The sequence below is a fragment of the Elgaria multicarinata genome, chromosome 7 (assembly GCF_023053635.1).
Source record: "Elgaria multicarinata webbii isolate HBS135686 ecotype San Diego chromosome 7, rElgMul1.1.pri, whole genome shotgun sequence".
Lineage (NCBI taxonomy): Eukaryota > Metazoa > Chordata > Lepidosauria > Squamata > Anguidae > Elgaria > Elgaria multicarinata.
Genome location: NC_086177.1, coordinates 30,135,505 through 30,161,708, shown reverse-complemented (window position 1 = coordinate 30,161,708; position 26,204 = coordinate 30,135,505). Strand labels below are relative to the sequence as shown.

At 40.1% G+C, this 26,204-nt stretch overlaps 1 protein-coding gene and 1 pseudogene across 1 annotated transcript in view; both read right to left on the bottom strand.

Moving 5' to 3' along the window:
- The window catches only part of EXOC2 (exocyst complex component 2), a 98,705-nt gene extending 80,131 nt beyond the window's left edge, over positions 1 to 18,574 (bottom strand). Inside the window, exons 1-4 of the mRNA XM_063130304.1 lie at positions 18,520 to 18,574; positions 17,140 to 17,291; positions 14,787 to 14,963; positions 13,597 to 13,723 (exon numbers count right to left, since the gene is read on the bottom strand). Coding sequence (XP_062986374.1) covers positions 13,597 to 13,723; positions 14,787 to 14,963; positions 17,140 to 17,257 — 422 coding nt within the window. The 5' untranslated portion in view covers positions 17,258 to 17,291; positions 18,520 to 18,574. The remainder of the gene's footprint in view (positions 1 to 13,596; positions 13,724 to 14,786; positions 14,964 to 17,139; positions 17,292 to 18,519) is intronic.
- LOC134402030 (5S ribosomal RNA) lies at positions 5,993 to 6,110 on the bottom strand (annotated as a pseudogene).
- Positions 18,575 to 26,204: the final 7,630 nt, after the last annotated feature.

Sequence of the window (26,204 nt, the reverse complement as noted above, 5' to 3'; positions counted from 1 at the left end):
CTCCAACACAGAATCAGCAGCATAAAGCCCCCTTCAGTTCTAAGGATGAACAGGATCACTATAGAATTTAAGAAAGTAATTGCTTTCTTGGAGCAAGCCAAAGTCCATCTAGCCTAGCATTTGGTTTCCAAGAGCAGAAAACTAGATGCCTCCAAATACTCACAAATAGAACATGAAAATGATAAGCCTGCCTCCATTTTTGTCCTACCATCCAGTATTCAGAGCTACAGTGGCTCTCTAAATGGAGCATTTGGTTATCATGACTGATAATTGTTGATAATCTTCCCTCAATTATAGGTCTAATCTGTTTTCTAAAGCAAGCTCAGCTAATTGCCACCAGAGCATATCGTGGCAGTGCATTCCATAAATTAAACACATTCTTCTATCAATACCGAACTCCACTTTGCAGTTTCAGAAGTTCCAGTGTGGCTTACAATTTAGAATTAAAACAATCCTAAAAATGTAAATATAATACAAAATATTACTAGATGGAGCAGGGCAACAAAATACCTTTACTTCTTTCTTAAGTACTCTAGTTATTCTTGCTGTAAGTCAGAGCAATCCATTCTATAAGACACCTTTGAGATAAAATACCCCCCCCCAATGAATGATCTTTGCTTAAAAGAACACTATAGCTTCCCTTGCATCCTGTCTTTAGACCCAATTCATATATTACCACTGAGGCACAGGAAGTAACTGCACCAGTGGCCTAACCTCTATGAGTTTTGTTTACAGATATTACCAATGCTGTGTAGGATTGTGTAGAAGTAGATCCCATGCTCTAAAAGTAACGTATGAATTCGGCTTATGCTACCCTTATATCCCCATGGCAAGTCTATTTTCGTCTTATTTATCATATAGGAACATTAATGGCTTATGTATATAAATAAAAGGAAGTGTTTGTATGTCCTCAATAAACTTGAAAACAATTAATCTGATTGTTATGAAACTTTTAGGATTTATTCTATCTCTATCTGGGATGGTTTTTAGGTATAATGAAAATTTTGACAGCCAGCTTGAACCAAACACATGACAAATCAAACTTTTTAAAGATATGCTACTTCAATGCAATTTGATGGATTTCAACCAAACTTCACATCATGATTCAGCACTGCAACAAGCATATTTTAACCATGCAACTTTTTTTTTTTAAAAAAAAAAGTACCCCAAATTGATTTTTTTTGTTAAAGTATGAAAAAAGAGAAAGCACAGTTTGAAGCCAGGGAAGATTAGTAGACTTGCCCCCTCTGCGCTACGGTGGGGCAGTTCCATCTAAGGGGGATGGAGTGGACAGACACTACCTCAGGGAGCTATAAGGATGGACCATGACAGGGGCCATGCCTACGAGTGACAGCAAGCACGCCTTCACTCAAGTGGGACAGGCACAATGCGTCTAACCATACTAGCTATGTAAGTTTGCTTGAAAGCTTCTCTGTATCAACCTAAAGGCAATTCCAATCAATGCAAAGTCAGGTCCGTTCACTAATCTCCACTACAAAAGGAAATGCACTAATGTCTGCAAGCATATTTTACGCTAACAGTATTACAGAAATATTAAGACTAGTTACTGCAATGCGATCTATGTGGGGCTGCCCTTCCCACTGCTCCAGAAGCTGGAGCTAGTACAGAACACAGCAGCTTGGCTGTTATTGGGAGCTACCTCTTTTCAGTGTTCAGTTCCTTTGCTGAGAACACTGCATTGGGTGACTATTTGTTACCGGGCCAAGTTTAACATTTTGGTACTAGTATACAAAGCTCTAAACAACTTGAGACCAGGAAACAGAGAGCGCCTTATCCCTTACCAACCTGCCTGGTAATTGAGGTCATCATAGGGCATGCTCCTGGTGGTTCCATATAGACCTATGGCCCATCTGGAGAAGAGCCTTCAGTGTAGTACCCCCCCTTCCTACGGAACACCCTGCCCCTGTTGTTCAGTCAAGCACCAACGCTCTTTTTTCCCAACACTTCCTGAAAACAGCTATATTCAAGGAAGCATTCCTTAACTGACCAGCCATGGTTTTTCTTGGCATTGTTTCCTTTTTTAAAAAAGAATAATTTTAACATGGTGCATTAATTTTTCTTATCTTTTTACTGATTTACCTCTCGTGTTCACTACTCCAGAATCTGTTTTAGATGTGGAGTGGTACACAAACGTTGTAAATAAATAAATAAGATGATACGACTTTAAGCTTCTGTGTTATAACGGTTCAGCAATGGAATAATGGAAAAGAACAGTCTTAGGATAGATTGATCAATTAAATACCCTATTTAGTTGTATGATTCATTTGCAGAATCCTTTGCAGAAGTGGCTCTGTTTAAAGCCTACATACGTATAATGGAGAACTGAAAACATGTTTGGTTGCCCTACCCAAAGCATTGGATTTAACGCTTTAAAAGATGAACCTATGTGGGTAGAGGCAACGCATACAGGTCTGATCCACCTAATCAATAACCCTTGAAATTGGGAAGGAGTAATAATGCATATTTTTTGTGGGGGATCTAATCTTATTATACTGAAGATATACAACACAGGTTTAGAATCCATGCTGGGGAGAGAAGAGGGAAAAAGAAACAAGCCAAGAGGCAACTGAAGAAAGAGGAGTGCAGGTGCTGGGTTAACTGACAGAAATGGCAAGATTCAGTTTTATTCTGCCATTTCTTATTCAGAAACAAATAATGAAGGGGGCAGATCACTATTGATAAAATAGCTGTAGAAATGTGAACTGAAAGGTGTGCGTGAAAAATACATGTGCGGTAAATGTGCATGTGAGAGAACATTGATTGTATTTCCCCCCAAGAATGCAACATTTATGCTTCTAATTCTTTATAGTGCTGCCTCGCAGCGTTATATAGCTGTTCAAAAAAGACTTTATTTATTTATTTATTTATTTATTTATTACATTTTATACCGCCCAATAGCCGAAGCTCTCTGGGCGGTTCACTTTAGAAAAAGTCTAAATATAATAGACACAAAATTTGAAATGAAATTCTTCTCTGAGGCATTAGCAGTAAATGAATTGTTGGAAATAAATAATAATAAACTTTTTAAATACGCAAAACATATTGATTGCAATCCAGTGGTGTTAGCACACAGTCATTAAAACATAAAAGTGTAAGGCAACACAGACTGCAGACTATAAGAGCTATTGCAATCCTACATACAATTAGATTTCTAACATCATGTTGATTTCAGTGGAATTTAAGCAGGATAATTAGCCATGGCACTGCTTCTCAAGCATTCAGAAAAAAAGAGTTACGAAGATTTTAAAACAAAATCACTGGCATCAATAATAATGCATTGTTTGAGGAAATGGTTTAAAGCTCTGATTGTAAGCTATCAACACCCAGAAATGGCTACAATCCTATACACTTACTTAGAAGTAAGATTCACTGAACCCAATGGGGGATACTTCTAAGTAGATATACATAGGATTGAGCTGATTGCGTGTTGCACGTTAATTGCTACTCTGCCACAAGAAATAAATCTGTAAAGAATTAAAGTCTCCAGTGAGCCCATAGACTCACAGATGAGGCTGTCCACTATATCTTAGTTATGTTCTAGCATTGCAACAAGTTTGACTGGTCTATTTAAATCCTTCTCCGCACAGACACACAACCAAATTACCTACTCTGAGAACAGTGACTCATGCAAAAGTGCACTGCTTTCCCACTCTAGAAGTAAAATCTTTTAGGAGAGGCTCAGCTGTCAGAAGCTTGGAAAGCACAAGCCCTGTCCTGCCAGTCTAAGCATGTGTAGTCTCTGAGGACTACCCTTCGTGTGATCTAGAACCCTGGAAAATCAGGGTTCCAAATCTTAGGAAGAGCCTCCATGGTTAGAGGTGGCTTTCTGCTGCAAACAGTCACCCTTTACACATGGAGAGCAATGGGAACACGACCGGGGAGGGAGATGGAATGATTGTTCCTGATCCCCATCTTCACTGTATGTCCTTAGAACAACTGAAGAGGGCCTCACCTGTAATGCATCTAACTCTGGATATGCAACATAAAAGCTTAATAGTGGAGTTTGGCCAAGAAGAAATCATAAACACTATTAGCTCTTTTCTTTACAGTCCATGGGACTACACCGGCTCAAATAGACCAAAGAGCAAAGGTCATATATAATTTATATACTCAGCCATTATTGGCAATAAGGATGCCCTCCTTCCTTCCTTCCTTCCTTTCCCATCCTCCTGTTTTGTTGCAGATCCAGAGACTAGCTATGATAGGCTACAAAAACAGGCTATGAGCACTTCATGAAATGAGAATCAGCCCCAGCATTTTGAGCTTGGGTACAAAATATGTGCATCATGTCGTGTTTGAAGGATTCCTTAAAAGTCACTTTTGTAAAATGAAAGCTCAAAGGATGCTGACTACTGTGCCTAGTATCAATTCCTATGCATACGGGAGGTAATCATGGAAAATACAAATACTTACAAAGCATCCTGAAGAGATATCAATTGAGACGATAATAATAGGATGAGGACCATAGGGCAACTTCCATAAACAGAGCTCTATTTTACTAAGTGGCTTGATAAGCATAGAGCAGCTTGCCAAATGGACTGGATGACAATATATGAGAGAGTTGGCTCCACTCACAGTGTGTTACTGTATTTCTTCAAGTCTAAGACACACTTTTCCCCCCATATAAACATCTTTAAAAATGGGGTGCGTCTTAGAATCGCAGGCGTGTCTTAGGGTTTTTTCTCTGTTGGTGGTACTGAAATTAGTGTGCGTCTTACAATCGATGGCGTCTTACAATCGAAGAAATACGGTATATTTTCATTACATTCCACTGCCAAATTAATTTCTACAGACTTGCTTACTGTCTCCAGCACCATAGCCACGCTGTAACAGTAACAATAGTGAGCCTGGGGTATCAGTCTTATTTGAGTGGTGAGAGTCACAATACTAGGTGGCAAACATCACCTAGTAATCAAAGGGAGACCACGTTGACACCCCTGAAATTGTCAAAAGCCCTTATGTATTCAATTTATCATAAAAGCAAAACAAAAATGTTGCAGCAAGAAAAATGTAGCATCAAATGCTTTTGCTTGGCTTCATTGTATGTAGAGTAGAGAAGTATGTAGAGAGGCAACGCAATCTCTACAATTTTGGCAAATTTTCCCATAAAGGACTTTCTAAATACACCTATATGCACATTGCATCACATGATTTCTCCATACTTTATGACTTGCAGCTGATTGTTTGAACTGACTCCAATTAAAAAAACACCACTGTGGCAGAGGTAATATGGTAATTTCCATTCTTCATCGCTCATTCACATGTGCAAGTCAACTACTGATGTTGCCATCATCAAGTGATGGCATTTATGTGTCAACTGGCCATATATGGACACAGCTCTGATTGTATAACTATTGTATAATTGATTGTTATACTGATTGTATAACTGATTGTTCAATATATCTGTTGAACAATTTCTAAAATAAAATAAATAAAAAACATTGAGGTGATACTGCGAGGTATTATATAGAAAGAAGCTTTTAGTGATTAATTTATAATGGGTACCTCACACATGCAAGTCACTGCTTAGTGAATACTAAGTAATTAATTGTTTGGGATGGGTGGGTTCTTGGATCATTCACTTTCCCCAGATATTTAAGTGGTGACTGTAGCTAGAAATGTTCTTTACTGACTTTAGCTGGTTTGCAAGCTGCAAAGTTTTCTAGAGAAAACAGACTTGCATCCGTCATGCATACCATAGTTACATCCAAGTTAGACCTGACTTCTCCTACCTGGCACCCTCCATGTCCATGCTGGCTGGGGATAATGGGAGCTGAAGTCCAACACAGACTACTGTGATGTTTATTATGTGGGTCTGTCTTTAAAAACAGTTCTGAAAATACACATTGGAACAGCTAGAATACTGGCTAGAATTTAGTGATCTGAAAATGTCACTCTGATTCTGCATCAATGACACTGGTTTCCCATTTGTTTCCAAGTTCAATTTAAAGTGCTGGTGCTAACATTTATAGACCTACAGCACCTGGTATCCAGGGAGGTCTCCCATCCAAGTGCTAACCAGGCCTGACCCTGATTAGCTTCCAAGATCAGAAGAGATCGGGCACATTCAGGGTAGTATGGCCATAGTATTAGCACCTTTTCATTCATTTTTTCAGCTACTCTCTTGCCCGGAGCCTCCCTTTCTTTTTTCCTCAGGCCTCTGGTCAGTCTTACTCCATTATTATTATTTTCATAGTGCATATTTTTAATCTCTCACCCCTTTCTGATATCTACCCTTCTTGTTCTGTCTGCTATTGTTTTGTCTTATAGTGAAGAACCCTTCTTTTGATCTTTCCTTTTCTAATCATCTTCCTTTACTTTGAAAATACTTTAAATTCCTTGCCCTTCCTTAATGTTTTTAGACTCTTTGAATCTGCCTTTTGTTGTTGTAATTCCACTGAATCTGTTTTGAACTCAAATTTCCAGTGAATTCCTGTTTGCTAAATTGCGTGGTCTATTTTCCATTCTTTTATTTGACATTATGGCAACTATTCTATACTCTCCTATCTTTATCATCTTATTCTTGACCCTTCATTCTGCTCTTTTCACATCCATGATCATGACTTGGTAATGATCTCCAGGTCTATTTTTCTTCTTCTGATCTATCTTCTCTTCCTAATATTTCTATTTTTCTTTTTAAATATTGGATATCTTCTCACTACCCTAAGTTTAACTCCCCTAAAACAAACCTAGTGGTCTGTCCATTTGTGCCTGTACCTTTCCCCGTTTCTTTCACTCTGGGTAATACTTCTATTCTTCTTTCTACCTAAAAAAACCACAGAGTCCTCTTTGACCCCCCTTCTCTCTTTTATTAATACTATTGGAAAAACCTCAATATTACTTCAATATTGCAAAAAACAGCATTTCCAGTATTTCTACTGGATATCCCCTTCTCTTTCCTTTCTTCACTGCTGCAATTCTCTTCATTCTGGTTTGCCTCTTTCTCAGTTTCATCTTTTCATAGCTTGTTTGTTTGTATTTCTGTTTTGCTCACTGTTTTGCTCATGTTTCTCCTTTGTTGCATTCCCTGCCCTGACTCTAGCTGTCGCTAAATCTAGTTTGTTACTTTTCAATTTCTAAATCTCTTTGGTTTCTTCTTAAATCTTCTGTTATCTCCATTTGCCTTATAATATCATTTCTGTTGATACACTGCTTTGGTCTAAACCTTGGCTGGATTCTTCTATTTCAAGTCTCAGTCCTTTCTTTCTTACCGCCCATTTTATTTGGAATTCCCCTTGTCAGCATTTAAAAACAGCAACTAAAAATATTTCACCTCAATTCTTTAATCATGGTTCTTTGCCTCTTCTTCTCCTTCCCCTTCCTTTCATATTCCTTCTGCTTTTCTAACTATCTTGGCCTTTTAGACTGCAAGCCTGAGGACAGAGTTTGCTCTTTTTAACAGAATTATTGCACAGCATCTAGTGTTTGATGCAGTTATAAACAACAGCAACCGTTACCATTGACTGCAATCACTAAAGGAAATGGAGGAAGAGAATATATTGCTAGCAATGGCTGCAGAATGCATTTACTGAAATTAGCAATAATGCTAAAGTTGAGATTTGAGAGTTCAGATCATTAACTTTCCCATTTTGGAATTTCTGTGCTAATAGAGTTGAGTCCAAAGCCTCTCTGAAGGCTCAGTTTACTGTTAGCGTGATTCCAACCCCTATATCAGCTCTCCCAGTTAGCCCAGCTTCTCCCTTCCTTTTCCTGCCAAAACCTATCTAGTGGCAGCAGAAGCAATGGGCAGCTGTCACAGCTTTCACTAGGTCCTGCAGCAGCACCATGAACACCAAGACTCCTAGGAAATGGAGTTTCTCAAGGCTTTTATGTTACCACTAAGAACTCCAAAGCCCTGGGAAACTATAGTTGTTAGGTTTCTGGTGCTCAGGGCATTGTTCATGCATATTCTAAAGGCGTCAGCAACAATTTTCTCATGGCACTGCTAGTTAGATTTGGAGACATGGGAAGGAGCTTCTAGGAGAGGGCTTGCAAAGGGGTTGGGTAGGTGGGGGCTCAGAGATTGTCCTGTTCCTGATAATATAATTGGGAGCACAGTGCGATCTAGAGCTCAGAATAGGGTGAAGCTTAAAAATATGAGCTGATTCAGATCCATTCAAAGCCCCAGTCAGATTGTTTTAAGTGAGCCCATTCCAAATTAAGGCCTGGGAAATTCACCTATCTCCAACCCTGGCCAAAGCATGAATACCATCAAGCAGTTCCTGTGCAACATGTCAGCACTGCCCTACCTTAGAAACTAGGTGAGAGAATACTGAGCTCAAGGAAGTGCTTCCAGAGAAATGGGTCAATAGTATCAGCTCCCTTAGAAGGACTTAGTTATATGGATGAAATTTGATGGGTTTACTTGATTTTCGTTTAAAAAGAAATGTAAATGTGTGGTTCGTAAATATAGCTTTTAAATAGTTATCAAAAATCCAGATGTAGTGATTTTTGCGTACACGACTCTGTAAAATCTATTTAAAACTCAAACAAGGCAGTTCTACTGGATACTGTCAGTGAAAAGTAACATGAACTAGATTCCAGAGGATTTTATAGGTCAAGAAGAGCCATTTTAAGTAAATAAAGACTGAATGGCAACGACCATAAACAAACCACGTTACCATACACATTCCCCCTGTCTGGTATCAGCCAGACTCCTAGGAGCAAACGCTTGTACCAGCTGTATTCTGTTACTCATGCATGCAGGAGACCAGCTAAAGGACGCTAGAGCAGACTAAACAGGACAGGCGCAAAGGTGTTAAGAGGGACTTTCTCCAACAGTAGGACAGAGGACAAGGATGCTCTCTGGAACAAGCTAACTGGAAACTAATGGTGAATCTGTCCATCGCCTAAATATAATACTGATATGGCAGAAAAGCACATAACCAATGCATCTGAGTGACACAGTGGGAAACAATGGGGAAAGAAGGCAGGTGCCTTAAACTGCTGACCAAGATTATAGTCAACAAATACAGGGCAAAAACCTGACTAAAGTTAATCATATAACACCTCTCCTATTGAAATCACTGGGACTTCAAAGTATTTGGGATGTCATCATGCCTATATATGCAGATCACATGAACTGGTGATAGTCTGCCTTCTGACATGGAAAATTAAAATATTTAACTGAAACCTGCGATGATCCAGCCGAGGTGTTTAACAACAAAAGCCCCTTTCTGTTTACATAGAAACCAAAGACAGGCCACCTCTGCTAAAACAAGTCAGCATCCAAAAAGAGGATTCATATATTCCAGTAGGTGGCAGTGTATGATCAGCAAGGTAGGCCTTGAAGGCAGAAACCAAGTTACTCATCTGAAGACACATAGCGCTACTGAAAATATTTCACCTTTGTAGTAGTGACTTTCAAAATATTCCCAGTAATGACACAGTAAGTGCGCACGAAGCACAGAAAGACTATTCCTAGCCAGCTGAAACACATTTAGTGTTGATAATTACCTCCACATTTTTTTTAAAAAAAATGCATATTGATGCCAGAGGAGCAAAAGATGGAAAAGCTACAATTAATCCAGTTTTATCAACAGAATAATTGCAACAGTCCAGCAATAAGACCGAGTTCCATGGCACCTTAAAACAAACTAGTTTGTTGTAGTCTGAATTTTCAAAGGCAAGATCCTAATTTGTCAGGTTTGAAATCTGAGCCAATTAATTCCTCTGAAGCAGGTTTTGTGGGAGGCTGGTGGGGAGTGGGGGAAACAAGATAATGGGGAACTTTTCTTCCATGAAAAGTTAATTTATATTATGATCCAAGGCTGATTTGGGGTGATTATCCCTTTCCCTAGCAGCCCCATATGCCCCATTGCACGTTAAAGAGAACACACACATACACACGCCTGCAGGGGCGGCTGCAGGAGTAGCGGGGAGTTTGATGTATGAAACTTTCGTACTGTGCATTTCCTTAAGTTAACTTATCTTAGGATTTAAGTCTTGATCACCATGAAAGAACTGCCTTCCTGCTGGAATTGGTTCTTCATTGCCACAGTGGTAAAAACACAGCAATACATCTGGGTTGATTATGGAAAATAACCAAACCTGTTTGAGATTGTACATACCATATATAACAACTATTGTTACTATAATTAGCTGGAACTCTACATTCCGTTTATAACCGTTCTATTGTCACTGTTATTTTTAACTGGTATTGTAGCATTGCAATTGCATGTTGTCCATAAATACTATGTTGCCCGATCTTGTATACTTACATCCTTAAAAGGCACAGGCAAGTTTCTTTGGCTGGGTTTGTCTGGAACCCTGCTTTTTATTCCCCTACAGGGCACGGTTATTTGATAAAGAGCCTATAGTAAGAATGTCTGTACATTTTTCTTTCATTATCCTTTTGTTTAATTACTTCAAATAATTTTCCAAAGTCTGCATAAACATCTATAGACTTTTACTCACACACACACACACACGAACTTCCATATGCTCTATACACCTGGTTTGGCTTTTCCAGTGTTGCTCCCGACTTTCACCCATATACCAAAATACAACACACTCAAATAAAAACAACAACAGAAGTTAGAAGCATTCTCCTGATAGGTCTGATCTGTCTCAGTTATTGTCTGATAGCCAACTTCCATTCATTTCAGTGGGCCTTAGACACAATTTCTGACTGACAACTAGTCCATTAGATTGCACCATGTGACTGCAAGCTTAAATATGCAAAACTCAGTGGCTTAAATATGCAAAACTAAATGCAGGACTGACAGAATTGGAAAATTAAACAACCTTTTATATTACTGTAATCTCCCAGATCTCAAAGGGTTTTTCACACGAATAAGTGAATAATGAATATATTTACAACTATAAAATAATCATATTTGCAATAAAATATTTGAAAGCAGACTCATCTCAAATGGGAAGTGGTTTCCACACTGACTACTTCATTGCAAAAATCATCTCACAAACCAAGCAGGCATGAAGTATCTTCATACAAATAAGAAAATCAAATATTTGATTTCTTAAGGCCATCAAATAAATTTTGCTACTTAAACTTAATACGTCCAGAGCTATATTGGCACTGCTCATGATTTTCAGCATGTGTATGGGAATAACATACTTAAACCTCCTCCCCAAAGAAACAAGCTAACATGCCTTTTGGGAGATCTTAATTCTACAATCTTAACAAATTCTGAGTGTAAGTTTAATAGGTAAACGCAGCAGTACTTTATGTAGGTATAGATAATTTATATATTCTATTTATTTATTTGTTTTCTTATTCATGTATTTGTGTTTGTATTCTAGTTATACACATTACAAACAGGGCAGTTCTAACTTCATTACCTCTGGCAGACAAAACAGAAAGAAAATACACTTTCCCCATTTTAACTTAATTATGCCCTATGTCCATCTTATATTATTAATTTTCAACAGCGAGTTATTGCAGATATGCACTAAAGCCAAACACAGCCCATCAGTTAATGGATGGTGACCTACTTAACAAACCCTCTTGTTATTGCTGCAAGAGTAGAACCAAAAAACTGAAAAAGGTATTTTGTCAAGTACATGGCAGCTAAGCACATGCATAGTGGGCTTGATGGGTTGCAAGTTGTCCATGGTTTGATTATTGGAACTCAAATATCTGTAAAATAGCATCTCAACCAAAAAACACTCGTCCAATGTGTTAGTTTACAATGTTGACAGAATGCCATGACTGAGCTTGTGTTTCATTGTATGAACATCATAAGCATTCAGCAGATTTTACAGTGGGGATAAATTACATTTGTGCCATATTTTTAACTTCTCTACATGTATAAAGGTACGGCACTACTATGGCACAGCAACCCACATGCCCCAGCTATGTTACAGCTGGAATTTCAGGATACACTTGGGGGCAGAGGTGTGTGATATACTATACCGACAAGAGTATTACTGTACATAAGGTTGTATTCCACTATTTTACTAAAAAGAAGAAAATACAGATTTGCCCGTCAATATACAGTGTTTAAAACTCAATGATTACTTTGCATTCCACTCTAATTATCTTCATGACCTGTCAGCAATGCTAATGTTATATAGTAGTTGTAACATTGCAGTGATCCGCACTCAGAAACATATTTGATATCACAGTAAGTCCTAAGGTAATGACATATCAACTGTTATTTATTGAAATGCCCATATTGGAACTTTGCATAAGGTTTGTAGTATTTCCATAGAGAAATAGGATTTGTGGTCGGGGGGGGGGGGGGAATCACTAGCATTTCAATAAAAAGTGAAATAAATGATAAATAAATCTTTTACCCTACAACTGCTACTACAGACCCCAATCTAAACACACTCACAAACTCAAACCAACTAGCAGTTTGAACCGCTAATCTCATTTACAACCTAATCCTTTAATATCCCACAGCTATTAAAAGTATTCCCATTGTATGGAGTTTTAACTGGTCATCTGGGCAAAAGTGTTAAACTATTATTATTAAAATTTATGCATCAATTCCCCACCGCAAAAAGCTGTCTTGAAGCAACCTAACACACACAATACAGAAATATAAAATGAATATAATATGCAATAAAACTAAAGCACAAAGCAATACATACAAAGCAAAGAACCTCCCAGAGAGCAGGCATCAAGCAAAATTGCTGGCTTGCATAGCTGGTATGCCAAGACTGAAATTTTCTAGGACTTACAGGGTAAGTGCTTTATCATCCTTGTTTTGGGGGCATTTCACTCATTATACAAACCATGAAATGACCCTGAGCCCAGTTCCGATGCAATGATCTTGCACCAATAAACTATGGTTTATCAGCTACAGAGTGAACCACGTGACCATGCACTGCCTCCTTGACCATCCCCTCTTCAGTGCTGATATCATGGCTTGTTTATCTCACAGTTACCCATTAAACAGGCGTGCAGAACCTCTTTCAGCCCAAGGGCCAAATTCCATTTCAAAGAGACTCTCGGGGGGGGGGGGGGGAGAGGCACATTCAAAGGCAAAAAGGTTGGGGCCAAAAATACCAGCACATTTTAGCATAAGCCTTATGAGAGGCATTTCAGTGTTTTAGAATGGGAAATCTCAGAGAGCCAGATTTGGCCCCTAGGCCTGAGGTCCTGCACCTCTACATTACAACCAAAGTGGAAAATGGTGATCTAATCCCTGTTTACAAACCTTTTTTTCCCTTAACGTATTTTTTCCTGGTAAGAAAATTGACACAAGAAACAGTGAGGGAAAAAACAGGAAGGTTGCAAGATGAAGACATTGTCAACTGGCTCCCCATTAAAATTCCGTGAATGAGGCAGTCTGGTTGTACAGCAAGAGCTTCCCTGGAAGCATTCTAGGTTTACACTTAAAGAGTGTAATGTGCGAAAAGGGCTTTATTCTCATAACATCTCAGGGAAATATCATTATTCTACTTATAAGGAAACTGAAGACGTGAAACTTATCCAGTAAAGGCATCACAGGGTTGAGAAAGAAACACTAGCTTTCTATGACCAAGTCAAATTCTCTGTCTGTTTGACTCTATAGCTGCTTTCCTCAAATCTCAAACTTTGAAACCTTCTGGAATCCATACAGGGAAGGCTGCTAAGAATGTGTATCAATACTATTTGGTACTCACTTGTCTATCTCAATACCAAGAGGATTAGCGGGACGAAGAGACAAAGGAGGCATCCCTTTATTTCTGTCAGTGCGCATGTCATAATAGTTTATTTCATCAACCCAGACAGCAGACTGATCCAAGATACCTAGAGAAAACAAAATGCATATCCTTAAAACAATAAGCTCTGTCCAGCCTCATGAGATTCTGCCTTATAGGGCTTCTTTGACTTAATTCAACAAGTATAATTGTTTGGGGGAAAGTAGAACAAAAGCAACCTGGAAACCAACTCCCACACTGCTTTTATTGTCATCTTCTGGTCTAACAATGCCACCAAAAGAGTAGCAAAGCAGTACGGTTATTCAAAAGAGTTTGTTTGGACTAAAGCTCTCTTCCACATGTCACACGAACACTGTTGTTGTTGTTTAATGTTTTCCGGCATCCATAATGTAAATGTAAAACCTCCACTGGCAAAAGCATGCATTTAATTTCTCCTCTACATTCTCTAGCATTAAAATGCATACATGTGCGCAGATAGTATAAAGCATACTTGAGTATCTCTTATGCTATCAGGTGCTAAAATACCTTGTGTGATCAAAGCAGGATTATTTGGACCTCAATGGAATGTCTACTGAATTTAATACAACCTACTCCAGGTGTGGGATGGGGAACATCTGACTCTCCAGATGTTGCTGGGCTGCAACTTCCATCATACCACACCACTGAAGATGCAGGGTAGGGTTGATGGGGGTTGCAGTCCAAGATCTGGAGTTTCCCACCCCTAACCTACTTCCTGTGGAATTCAGGTGCAATATGAGGCTATTGTAATTTAAAACCTGATCAACAACTAAGGAAATATTAAATATTTTGAATTTCAGGAAAGCCCCTAGCTCAATGGCAAAACACAATCTCTGCATAATGGCAGGTACAATTCCAACATCTCTACTTAGAGGGCTTCAAGTAGCAAGCCTAAGAAATACCTAAGCCTAGACAACCTGGAATGCTGCTGCCAGTCACAGTAGACAGAACTGGGCTAGATGGACCAGAGGTCCAACTCTATATAAAGGTGGCTTCATTTGTTAATAGAATTTGATAAATAAGCGACATACCCAGATCCCATTAAGACTTCCCTTTTAAAAAAATTAATAACATTTTAATTACTTAGGAAAACTATTTACAAGTATAGATGTAAATGGATGAGGCTAACATACCTATTTTTTCAGGTTTCAGGAGTTTGAAAGAAACCGTTGAAGTCCCTTTGCCTCCCGACCTTGTTGTGACAATAATGTCTCCTTTGTCATTCTTAGCTTGACCTACGCGACACACAATTTTGCTGGCAGACATCCATTCAGCAGTTAGAAGACAGTTGTGTCCACAAATGGTCAAGCCTATTAGAAAGTTAGGCAAAAACAGAGAAAGCGCTTCATGGTGAGTAATATTCCTTATTCCAACATTTCATAAGTACCTGAAGCGCTTTTGGTGTTAACATACTTTTATGAAATTCACTTTACAAAAGCAGCTTGAAAGAATTTTTAAAGTAGTGTTCTAAATATATAAACATTAGTAGGCAATACTGAAGTAGGCAGCTTTGAGTACTGGGTGAATATGAGGTTACAGATACAAAAAAGGTTTGCAAAAGGCTGTAAAATGGAACTCAGCGAGCACCAGTAACATGGTATTGTAGTGATTCTCAAATTGTGGACCAGGCGTCCCTTGGGACACATGGGATACCTGAAGGGATTGATTCAATTCCCCTGGAAGAGAACTTCTACCATATTCCCACTCACCCATCATCTCAACCTGATTTGGGGAAAAAGAAAGCTCAGGAAGAGTTGCTGCTTTGCTCTAATGATAAATTTCCCTGGTATGGCCTTTGGAGGGGAGCAGAGATGCTCTGACGTAATGCCTACTGTTGGATTGTTGCATAGATCCTTACATGCAGGAACAGGCTGCACACATAAGGGACTCCATACATGTGGGACGTATTATTGGTGCTGGCAGTACTGGGCCACAAAGTAGAGTAATTTCAGACAGGTAGCGGCACCCAGGTTCAAAAAGTTGGAAAAACACTGTTATTAATAAAGCCAAAACCTGAAATCTTCTTAGATGAACTACTCATAACCCTCAAAAATTTAGCTACAGACTTTCATAAAGAGCAATCAAAAAGTATTAGAGTGTAGATTTGCTTGGTGAACTTATAAACCCCACACTATGAAAAGTCACTAGATGAAGGAAGGCATAAAAAATGGGCTCCTGCCATATGGTACAGCTTCAAGAAAATGTTTGATCTTCTGGCTTTTTGGAGCAAGAGCTTCCTACTGTAAAGACCAGTCCTCCTGTAATACGTGTTTGCTGACAGACATCTGGCAAATATTGGATTGGATCCAGATTTAGCCATATTTAGAGTAAACTTATTGAAATCAATGGGACTTAAGTTTCAGTGGGTGAACTGTAAGTATGACTATGGGTGGGTTTGCACATCACACTAAGCCACCCTGCGAATAAGCCATGGTGGGCTGGTTGTTCGTGGAACAACCCACTGTACAGTCAACAAACCATGAATTGTTGATCAGGGTTGCCAAGACTTTTTCTTCTACTCCTTCCCCTTTAGTCCTCCAGCTGGTTCTGCCACATAACCCACAGGACTCTACAGCAAAATCTGTCTTGCTTCGCCTCAAATTGCTACCCCTTTTTGTTTCCCAGCTTTTAAAAACATTTTCAGTGCGTCAAAAAATGAAATAAATAAATAAATATGCAGTTGGAGGTTTATTTATTAAACTTTAATACATAAAGTTTATTTATTTATTAAATTTCTATACCACCCGATAACCAACACTCTTTTGATTATTTTTATTGGTCTTTTGCCAGTGTGTACTTTTATGGCTATCCAATAAGTGTAGAGCAGGTAACATACAAGAAAAAGGACAAGATGAAGTTGACTATCAGCTAATTTGCTCAGGGTTGTGAAGGAAATGGGGAGAAACAACAGAAAGGAAGGATGCAGTAGCGCAATTCAGTACTGAAAATGGGAGGGAAAAGCCAAAGGTATAAGTGCACCAAGGTGTGTGTGTGTGTAGGGGGGGATATCTCCCTCTTCCCAATGTAATCAGCTTGCTTTTAAGTGTTTAACTGCCACTCCTCAGTGTCTTCCACGTTTTCAACACTTCCCCGACTCTCCAGCTACTCCAGAAAGGTGGTGGTGGGGGGGGGGAGAGATTAACTCCCCCCACCTTTCACACGGCTCTTTTCAGCTCCTGTGTCTTGTCCATGCTCACAGAGCAGCATCTGCAGAACTAAACTCAAAAGTCATAGCTTTAGTTTTCATCAATCTAGGTCTTGGAAAGTTCAAATCTAATCTTTCATTTCCCTAATATTTAAATGGCTGATTTGTTTATAATCTACATATTGTCCAATCAATTCCATGTCATTTCTTGTTGAGGAAAAAAAAATTATACTGTCCACCAAATATTTTCCTAATACCCCAGAATTACTGAAATTGGCCTGAGTAACTTCTGCTGGACACATACTACTGCCACCAACACTTAAACAGCTTTCTTGACTTACCTATGAGATCTGTTGGACCCGTTCCCAAGTTCTCTCCTCGAATGGTGACCTTTGTCCATGAAATGCCTTCATTGGGAGAAATGCCCGTCACAAGAGGGGGTTTGCGTGCATGAGACATAATCCGTTCCTTTGTTATCAAAGATTCCAATATTCTGCGGCATGGATCAGTAAAAAGATATAATGCATAAAATATTACACAGCACCAGTTACAATAAAAACTGAAAGTGCTCAATTGAAAATGCTCCCTTTTTTAACAAATGTGTCGTTCAGCAAACATAGCTTGCCAAGGCGCATTTAACTTTTAAATGCTGAGAGTTCCTAAAGAACACAAATGTGAAACTGTGATCTTTCAAGTTAGTACCTATATGAGACCCTTGGGAGTGTGCAGGATCACTGCCAGTCTAACAGCTGATAAGGTCTCTGAACTACCATCTCCATAGAGTTGGCCTGTAGGTGAATGCCCAAATTCTTGTGATGCCGGTCTGACATTTTTCACCCACTGCCATTATGGGAACTGAGAATTAAAGGCCAATTTATTCTATAGTCTCACCAACTCCAATGGAACTATTTTTAGGACAATAGTAATATCAGGGTTATTAGGTGAAACGTCAACTACACCTGAAAGGAACTAGGTGACCAAATAACTCTGCGGACCAGAAACCATAACATAATCTGGCAACATTGCCCATCTGTGGTTTAGACAGGATAAAAATGAATGGACACAGGCTGGACTTGGAAATGGCAAAACAGAAGAAACCAATTAAGAGGACCATTATTCCACGACATGATTACACTGAAACAAACAAAACATTGAAAGGCTGGAGTACAAGGATGATAAAGTAACATTTACTTACCTAGCGGCCTCCAGATGTTTTTGGACTACACCCACCATCATTCCTGACTGCTGGTCCAGGTTGATGGGAGCTGTAGTACAAAGCACCTGGAAGCCACCAGGTCGGGGTTTACAGGTTTAACCCCATTTCACCAGGCTTAATTATGAATTATGACGACTTCAGCTAGTTATCTCCAGGGCGGTACCGAAGATGGGGCCAGGCCCCAGCCAGGGAGCCTCTGGCCAAGCCCCCCTTCGCGCGTCCCATCCGCCGAAGGTTTTCAGGGGAGCGGGGTTTGGTCACTCAGGTGCTTACTTTGGGGGGGGGGCGACAACAGCCGCGCGTTTTCTCCCAATAAACTGAATTTAAGAACAACACACGAACACCCCCAGCAGCCGCGACCGCTCGGCTCGCTCACAGCGGTGCGAGAGCCGGGCTTTTCCGACTACAGCGCCTCGCCCTCAGCCGTCGCCTACCCGGTAAGCGAGTGAGCAGCAACCGCCTCCCCACCCCCCCCTCCGAAAGCCAGTCAAATAGCCCTACGTACCGCTGGGCGCCGGGCTGGGGGCGGAGGGTGGACGGAGCCTTCGCTTGCTGAGGGACAGAGGAGGGGAGGAGCCAGGCCGACAAGCTCAGCTGATCAGAGCGCTCACGTGACAGGTATCACGGAAGAAGAGGTGGAGGAGGAATCCAGCGAGTCCGCATGACAGGACCCGAGGCCAATGCTGGCTGGCTGAGCTTGTGCTGTCACTCAATCCCCCTCAGCCAGTGACTTGCGAGAGGTGGGACGGAGGGAGTTCTCCCCCTCCAGGGAGGGAGGAAGGAGCAGGAGACGATATAAAAGGCCACCCTTTTGTCTGCGAGGCTGGAGTGTGCAGAAGGAAGGGACCAGGGCGGCCTTGCTTGCTTATTTATTTATTTATTTATTACATTTCTATACCGCCCAATAGCCGGAGCTCTCTGGGCGGTTCACAAAAATTAAAAACATTCAAAGTATAAAACAACAGTATAAAACCATAATATAAAATACAATATAAAAGCTCAACCAGATAAAAACAGCAGCAATGCAAAATTACAAATTTAAAACACCAAGTTAAAATGTATTTATAGACTGTTAAAAATGCTGGGAGAATAAAAAGTGAGTGGGGCTCTTCATCTGTCTTAGGGCAGTGGCTTTCGTGTTCTATCGCTCAACGGATGGAAGTCTCTGTTCCTAAATGTTTATCCTGAAGGCTTGTTGAATTTGCTAAGCAGCTTTTGGCTTCTCTCAGTGCTTCTCAAGATGCCTGTTTTAGGTAGCTTTTGGCTCTCTGTGTAAGGGGATCAGTCATAGCTTACACCCTTTTTGAAGACAACAATATGTTGATACCATACCTCATGGATCCCTTGAACATGTGACAACTTCTGTTTCCCATTTGAGTATTCAACAAACTGGTTTTCAGCAAGTATCTTCCTATCTGCAGCCACATGGAGGTGGTGGATGAACATTCCAAGGATGAAAATTGTAGGAAACTGATCCCCAAATTTGTTTATTGCATTTCTATATGGCCCATTAGTGGAAGCTCGTGAATGGTTCACAGAACAAAACTTAAAACCATCACATAAAATAGTAAGACATAGTACCAAAACTATTAAGTTTAAAATGGTAAAACCAAGCTAAGGTCAGCAGCAGTGCAAAGAACATAAAATACATTAACACATTTTTTAAAAAATGGGGACTAAAAGTAGTGCACAAGTCTTGCATGCATCTCAGCGATCAAAAGCTGGAAATAGAGGACAATGATTGATGCTATGGCTACTCCTGGTTTGCAATACTCCATTTTTGGTAACAGTACTCTGCTACCTTTTTAAAAAAGTTTAAAAACTTTGAAAAAACTTTTAATATGTTTCATTATGTTTGATTTTGCTCTAAGAGCTTTGGTTATAGGACGACTCATAATAGATTAATATAATAATTCTCCTGAGAATACATATAAAGGAGGAAGAGTAGGAACCTTTCTGTATTATTGGCTTTAATAACTAGAAGATTAATCTAGAGAACAAAAAAGGATTGTCCATGCTTTGCTCATCCAAATCCCAGATTGTGATGGTGTGTGCTTGGAAGGAATAGATGCAGAGGTCTGTTATGGGGAAGTGATTCACCCCTTTTTAGTGTGTGATCTGGTTTAGAAATATAGGTATGTCATCAAAATAGTGGGATGCATAAAGTTCTTAGCAACCATGAACTGCCTTTGAGCTCCATCACACCTAATTTTTTTTTCCTAGTATGCACCCACGATTTTGACCTCCAGTTGATTAGCCAGGCAAGCGCTGGTCCCTTTCACGATTGTCACTATACCGGGGGACTCTTTTCACTTGTTTGCTCTCCTGCTGTTGCGCCCGCCCCGCCCCACCTCACCTCCTTCCCCCTCTAGTTCATTGGTTCTTGTTGGGTGATGGATGTGGGCGCCTCCATTTGGGACCTTAGTTATTTATACAGAGTATTCCCAACTTCGGAGTGATCACAATGGTTAAAGTTTGGGGAGTCACAGGCAGGACTTCCTTATGTCACAGAAGCCCCCAAAGTGTTTGGGAACTGCTAGGGGGGTGAGCATGGAGGACTTTAAGTCAGGTGCAGAGTTCTACTGACAGCACAGGGGTGACTTCCTTCACCACCCCTTTTCTTAACATCAAGCCAACTTCCCAACGTTCACACACTCTCTTCCTCATGCCTTGTTGGAAGAGCATTGCCAAGGATGCACCTGCCCCTTCTTTGGTGTTTAAAGATCTCAGTGTGTCACCATTTTCATGCTCCAGTTATTTTATCCCCCCTCTCTCAATCCCAATTAATAACACTTAACAACATAGGATCACTGCACCCATTCTTCCCAGCCAAAGTCCCAATGAAACAATCATCAACTTTGTAGGTAACCAAGGAAAATCCCAGAGCCATCAGCCAATGTGATGGATGCAACCAAAATGCTTACAGCTCCCTCATTTTTAAAGATAAAGAGATGAAACTTAGCACCATGATAGCTCTTAAGCAGGGCTTTAGGCATGTCAAGTTTGAATGAGATCCCTTCATCTGTTGAATTTTTAATTGATTTTTTAAATTCCCCCATCAAACCATTCACCTGTATAAACACACACCCCCTTCTGATTCTGCATTAACCTGCATATTTATGGAGGATAAAATGCATCCTTCTGTGCATTTACACAGAATCAGAAAGGTGTGTGTGTTTATGTGTGTGAATGGTTCGAAGGGGAAAAAAATAAAAATTCGTAAATTAATGGATGAAGGGATCTGCTTCAAACTTGGCATGGCTAAAGCCCTACTTAAGAGCTACCATGGTGCTAAGTTTAATCTCTTTATATTAAAAAAAAATGAGGGAGCTGTAAGCATTTTGGTTAATTCTCATTGACTGTCATTTTGTGGGGGAGAAGACCCAGTCTGCACACCCCTATTGTCTAGTTTTACAACATTTCATCATTTGGGTGCCATTTCTGCAGGCAATGAGGGTGGGGCTGGAGCAGCAAAAGTCCATTCAACCAATTTATTTGAAGTGTGCAATCATTTGTATAATTTAACCAGTAGCCATCATGGCAGTGTACTGCAGGCAATCATTCACATGTCTTTCGGAGCAAAAGTGGACAGGCTGCTTGTTTCTGCAAGTCTACATTTACTGGAATTGTTATCTGGGCTCTATGTAGTAATGTGTTGTGTATTGTATAATGGCTTGCCAACTACCATTACATATATTATTCTAACATGCCAGAGGCTGTTTGCTAACATTTACTGGTCACCTTATCCAAGTGCTGTATAACAACAGGACTATGTTGGGTTCTGTTCCTACAAGTTGGATTTCTTAGAAGCCTTGTCGATGCACTGTGCAATGCATTATCCACTATTTCTACAAATCTACATTAACTGTGGAAGGCCATATCCAAGCACTGTAGCAAGGGATTACATTGGTCCTGTTTCTATGAGTTTACATTCATTGGAAGCCTTATCTAGGTAATGTGTAACAAGGGGAATGTGCTGGGCATTTGCATTCACTGTGGAAAGCCTTAGAGGCATCTGACTCAGCATCAATCCCTTAAGACTCCAGCCACACTAGGTGTGTAAGAGTGTGCATATGCATGCATGTACAATTTGTCCCAAAATAACCGGCCCAAGCAGTATTTCTTGAATCCCAGCAAGAGATAATTAATGGTACAACCCAAGTTATCTCATTTACAAATAGTATAATCTGGCATGTGACTCAGGCAAATTGAGCCTCAGCCAACAATTGTTGGCTCATCTATAGCTAACCCACCATTGATTGCTCTCAAACATTACATACAATGGGTTAGCGTGACATCTGAACCCAGTTAATGCCTCACCTTACAATACAGCACCATTAAATTTGCTAAGCATGACCACTACCCTTTTTAATATCTATATCTAACAAAATGAGAGAAGCTGCAAGGAAATGATCTCACCCCCCTTCAATGAATTCACACATTGAGATGGCATTGAACTGAAGCAAAATTGGTACAGATATTTGAGGTTGAATTGATTATTTTCATTGGAAAAAAGTGGATGCAGTCAATTTTCTAGCCAATTTTGAGCTTGTTCAGCAAGCAGAAAAGCAACATGTAGTTCTGAAACCAGGAATATAATTTCACAAGAAGTTTTATTCATCCATTTGCTTCCAATCTGGATTTTACAACCTATCCACAATTCTTCTTCACTGTACCACGCAAACTCAACTCTTTGCAGGAAAAACAGAAGCAGATCCAGAAAGTTCCATGCAGTTGGTTCTTTTCTCAACACTTTGCCCAGCATAGTTGAGCCAATTCAAGTGAGGCTGCAATGTAGGGGCTGACAGATCTCTCTGTTCTCAGATGTGTGACATGTGAAGAGCCACAAGGCAAGAGCCTAAAGCAGCCTTCCTCAACCTGGGGCGCTCCAGATGTGTTGGACTGCATCTCCCAGAATGCCCCAGCCGGGGCATTCTGGGAGTTGTAGTCCAACACATCTGGAGCGCCCCAGGTTGAGGAAGGCTGGCCTAGAGACTAGCCTCCTTATTACCTGATGGGGAGGAGAAAAACAACAGCTGCAATGAGGATCCTCAGGTGCAGCAAACACACCACCCTGCAGACCAGGGTGTAAGAACAGGATGAAAGATTACAAGAAACAATGCATGAACTCTCACACAGACATCACATCAGTAGGAGACATCCTCATAGGTTATAAATATGTTTGGAGGAGAATAAACCCAAGGTCACAATAAACGCCCGAAGTATTGGAAGTTTGAGGAGGGGAGCAATAGTAATATGAAGGAAAATAAATATGTTCATGATTTATTTTCAACAGATTTTTTAAAAGTTCCCCTCCCCCCTTAGTCTATAAAGCCAAGGCATTCAGGTGATGCACTGAAATTAAGACTATACTAGACAGTAATATTAGAAAATATTGCAGCATGCTTTATTGGATTTCAGAAACTGGCACACTCCACTTCTTTCCATTACACAATGGATACATATAATAAAAATGCTGAGCCTCCCAAATCTAATATCTACTCCACTATTTCCATACTTATTGCAGAGTGCTTAAAAAATCCTCACTGGAATGGTGAGCATGAAACAAAGACTCAAAGCATTATAGTTTTTTGTTTTTGACCAGTCTCTCCATTATCAGCAAAATCAGTAAACTTATATGAGAGACATTTTGAAAGGATGCAAAACTTCAGCAATGAGTATCTGTAAATGTTTGTTCAAGCATTGTATTTTCCTTAGGACAGTCATACAATTAACTCTTAGTAAGCTATGACTTTTAGGTAATTAATTGATTTGAATGATTGAATCTGCATTCATTTGCATATGAGAAAACCCAGTACTTTGACAGAAAACGATTGTTTTTAGAAAATCCACACATGAAATTAAGCAGGCATCATCTTAGAAGAGATCCTACTCTCACTTCTTCTTTTTCTTTTTTTTTAAAAAGAGCCTTTGTGCACAACAGCCCTGCCAGATGGCTGAGCATCACATCTTCATTTATTTAATTTGCTACCATTCTTCTCTTGGCTTCTCTTGACTCCTGCCTCCACAACTGAATGGATTGTAGAATGGAGAGGGGGTACTGCCAGCGGAATCATCCTATGCCACCACCATTGGGTTGTATCCAATATTAACTCTAGAGTATGACCATTGAAATAAGTAGGACTAAAGTTAGACTAATATTGGGCAGGATCCAACACTGCTGCTTCACTTATGCTATTGATGTACTGCTCTTGTAAGCAACCTCTAGCAGTATGCCAATAGCGTAAGCTGCCATGATGGGTATCCCTGGAAAAGCCATCGCACCAGCTTATGCTATTGGCATGCAGCTAGAGGTGCTTATATTAGCGGCATGTCATAGCATAAGCAGAGCAGCGCTGTTGGATACTACCTATTGAATACACCCCTATGATCCCTCCTCTCCCTAAAGATTGAGGTATGTTACAGTAGGCAGCTAAAACTCCAAAAACCAAATTAAGAAGATTTTATTAAACTGAGAAAGACAGGAGTTTCTTTCTGAGAGGAAGGATGCAGGGTACACCTGGAAATAAAAGGAGAGAAAACACTTTGTAGAGTATCTTTAACCTGGCTTTGCTACTGGAAGCACAAGTTGCTGCTGTGACTTTGCACATGCACCAACTGTGCCCTTTCCTGGAAAAAGCAGATATGATCACTGTTCCACATGTCTTGGTCATATCCAGGTTGTATTACTGTAACACACTCTATGTGGGGTTGCCCTTAAAGTGTTCAGGAGTGTTGGCTGGAATCTCCCTCATTGAGCATAATTCTAGACTTATATGAATTGCACTGGCTTTTAGTTTGTTTCTGAGAACAAGTTAAAGTGCCAGTGATTATCTATAATGCCTGAAATGGTTTGCAGCCAGACTATTTGAGAAACTATCTTTTCCTATGGTGATTTGCCCACCTTTTATGTTTGTCATCAAAGCCTTGCTTTGTAGCCTTTTGCTTTCAGAGGCACAGTTGGTTGGGACATGGCCTTCTCAGTAGTGGTGCCAAAGTTGGTCTGGCTTTTAGCCTTTAAGCCAGGGTAAGGAACCTGTGGCCCCCGAGGGATGCTTGGACTCCAGTTCCCATCATGCCTGACTATTGACCATGCTGGCTCGAGCTGCTGGGAGTTCGAGCCGAAGAACATTTGGTGGGCCACAATTCCTCATCCCTGCTTTAAATGAATGGCTATTTTGCTGGGTTCTTGGATTGTTTTAACTTTGCAGCCTACTGCTAAAAACCATTATTGCTGCTCTATTAAGTCCTAGTTCTTTTGTATTTTATGATATCACCATGATTTCACTGTAGTATGTTTTCATCTATATTAGGATCCTTGGAGGAAAAAAGGTGGGATACAAATGCAATAAGAAATAAAATAAGAAATAAATAAATAAATAGTAAACTATCTTGGGGGCATTTGTAGCCAAAAGATGGGATATAATTCTTCTAAATAAACAAATAAGTAAATAAATACTTGATAACTAAGTTCTGGCACATACATCACTCTTTCCCAACCTCTTGCCCTCCAGGACCCTATCTACACAGAGACACTTTCCAACCTTGCTCCTTCCATGGCACATGCAGACAATTAAAGCAGAGTATCCAAACACACACGCAAATGACTTCTGCATGGCAGACTATGGTGGAGTCTCATGGCATCAACAAGCTTCTTAAAAAAAAATTGTAGTGGAAGACCTGGCTCAAGGGAGTGTGTGTGTGTGTGTGTGTGTGTGTGTGTGTGTGTGTACATGTGCATTCACTTGCATGCATCTTCCAGTGGCTCCAAGCAGCATGCTCAGCAACCGGGCCATGGGGGCTGTGAGTGGGAATTTCCTTCCCTCACCTCTGCACCCCTGCAATTCTATATCTGCAAAGGGGGTGGAACCTCAGTTGAAGTCATTGGGACTTATTTTTGAGTAGTCAGGTTTAGTGGGATGATCTCAGAGCAGAAGTGGAGGTTTCAAAAGAACAAGTCATCCCAAAGCTCAGGCTCATTTGAAGAAAGGCAAAGTACCTTCACAACTCATTAACCCTTTTGCAAAGTTCCACACCTCCGGATAGATGCAGATTCAAAACCATAGCCTTCCCTACCCCTCTTGGCTCAGTGTTGAGTAAGTGCAGTGGAAGTCAATGGGAATTACTTCCGAGGTTGTTGGGCTGTTTTCAGGGCAGAAGTGGAGATTTCAAAGGAACAACCATCCTAAC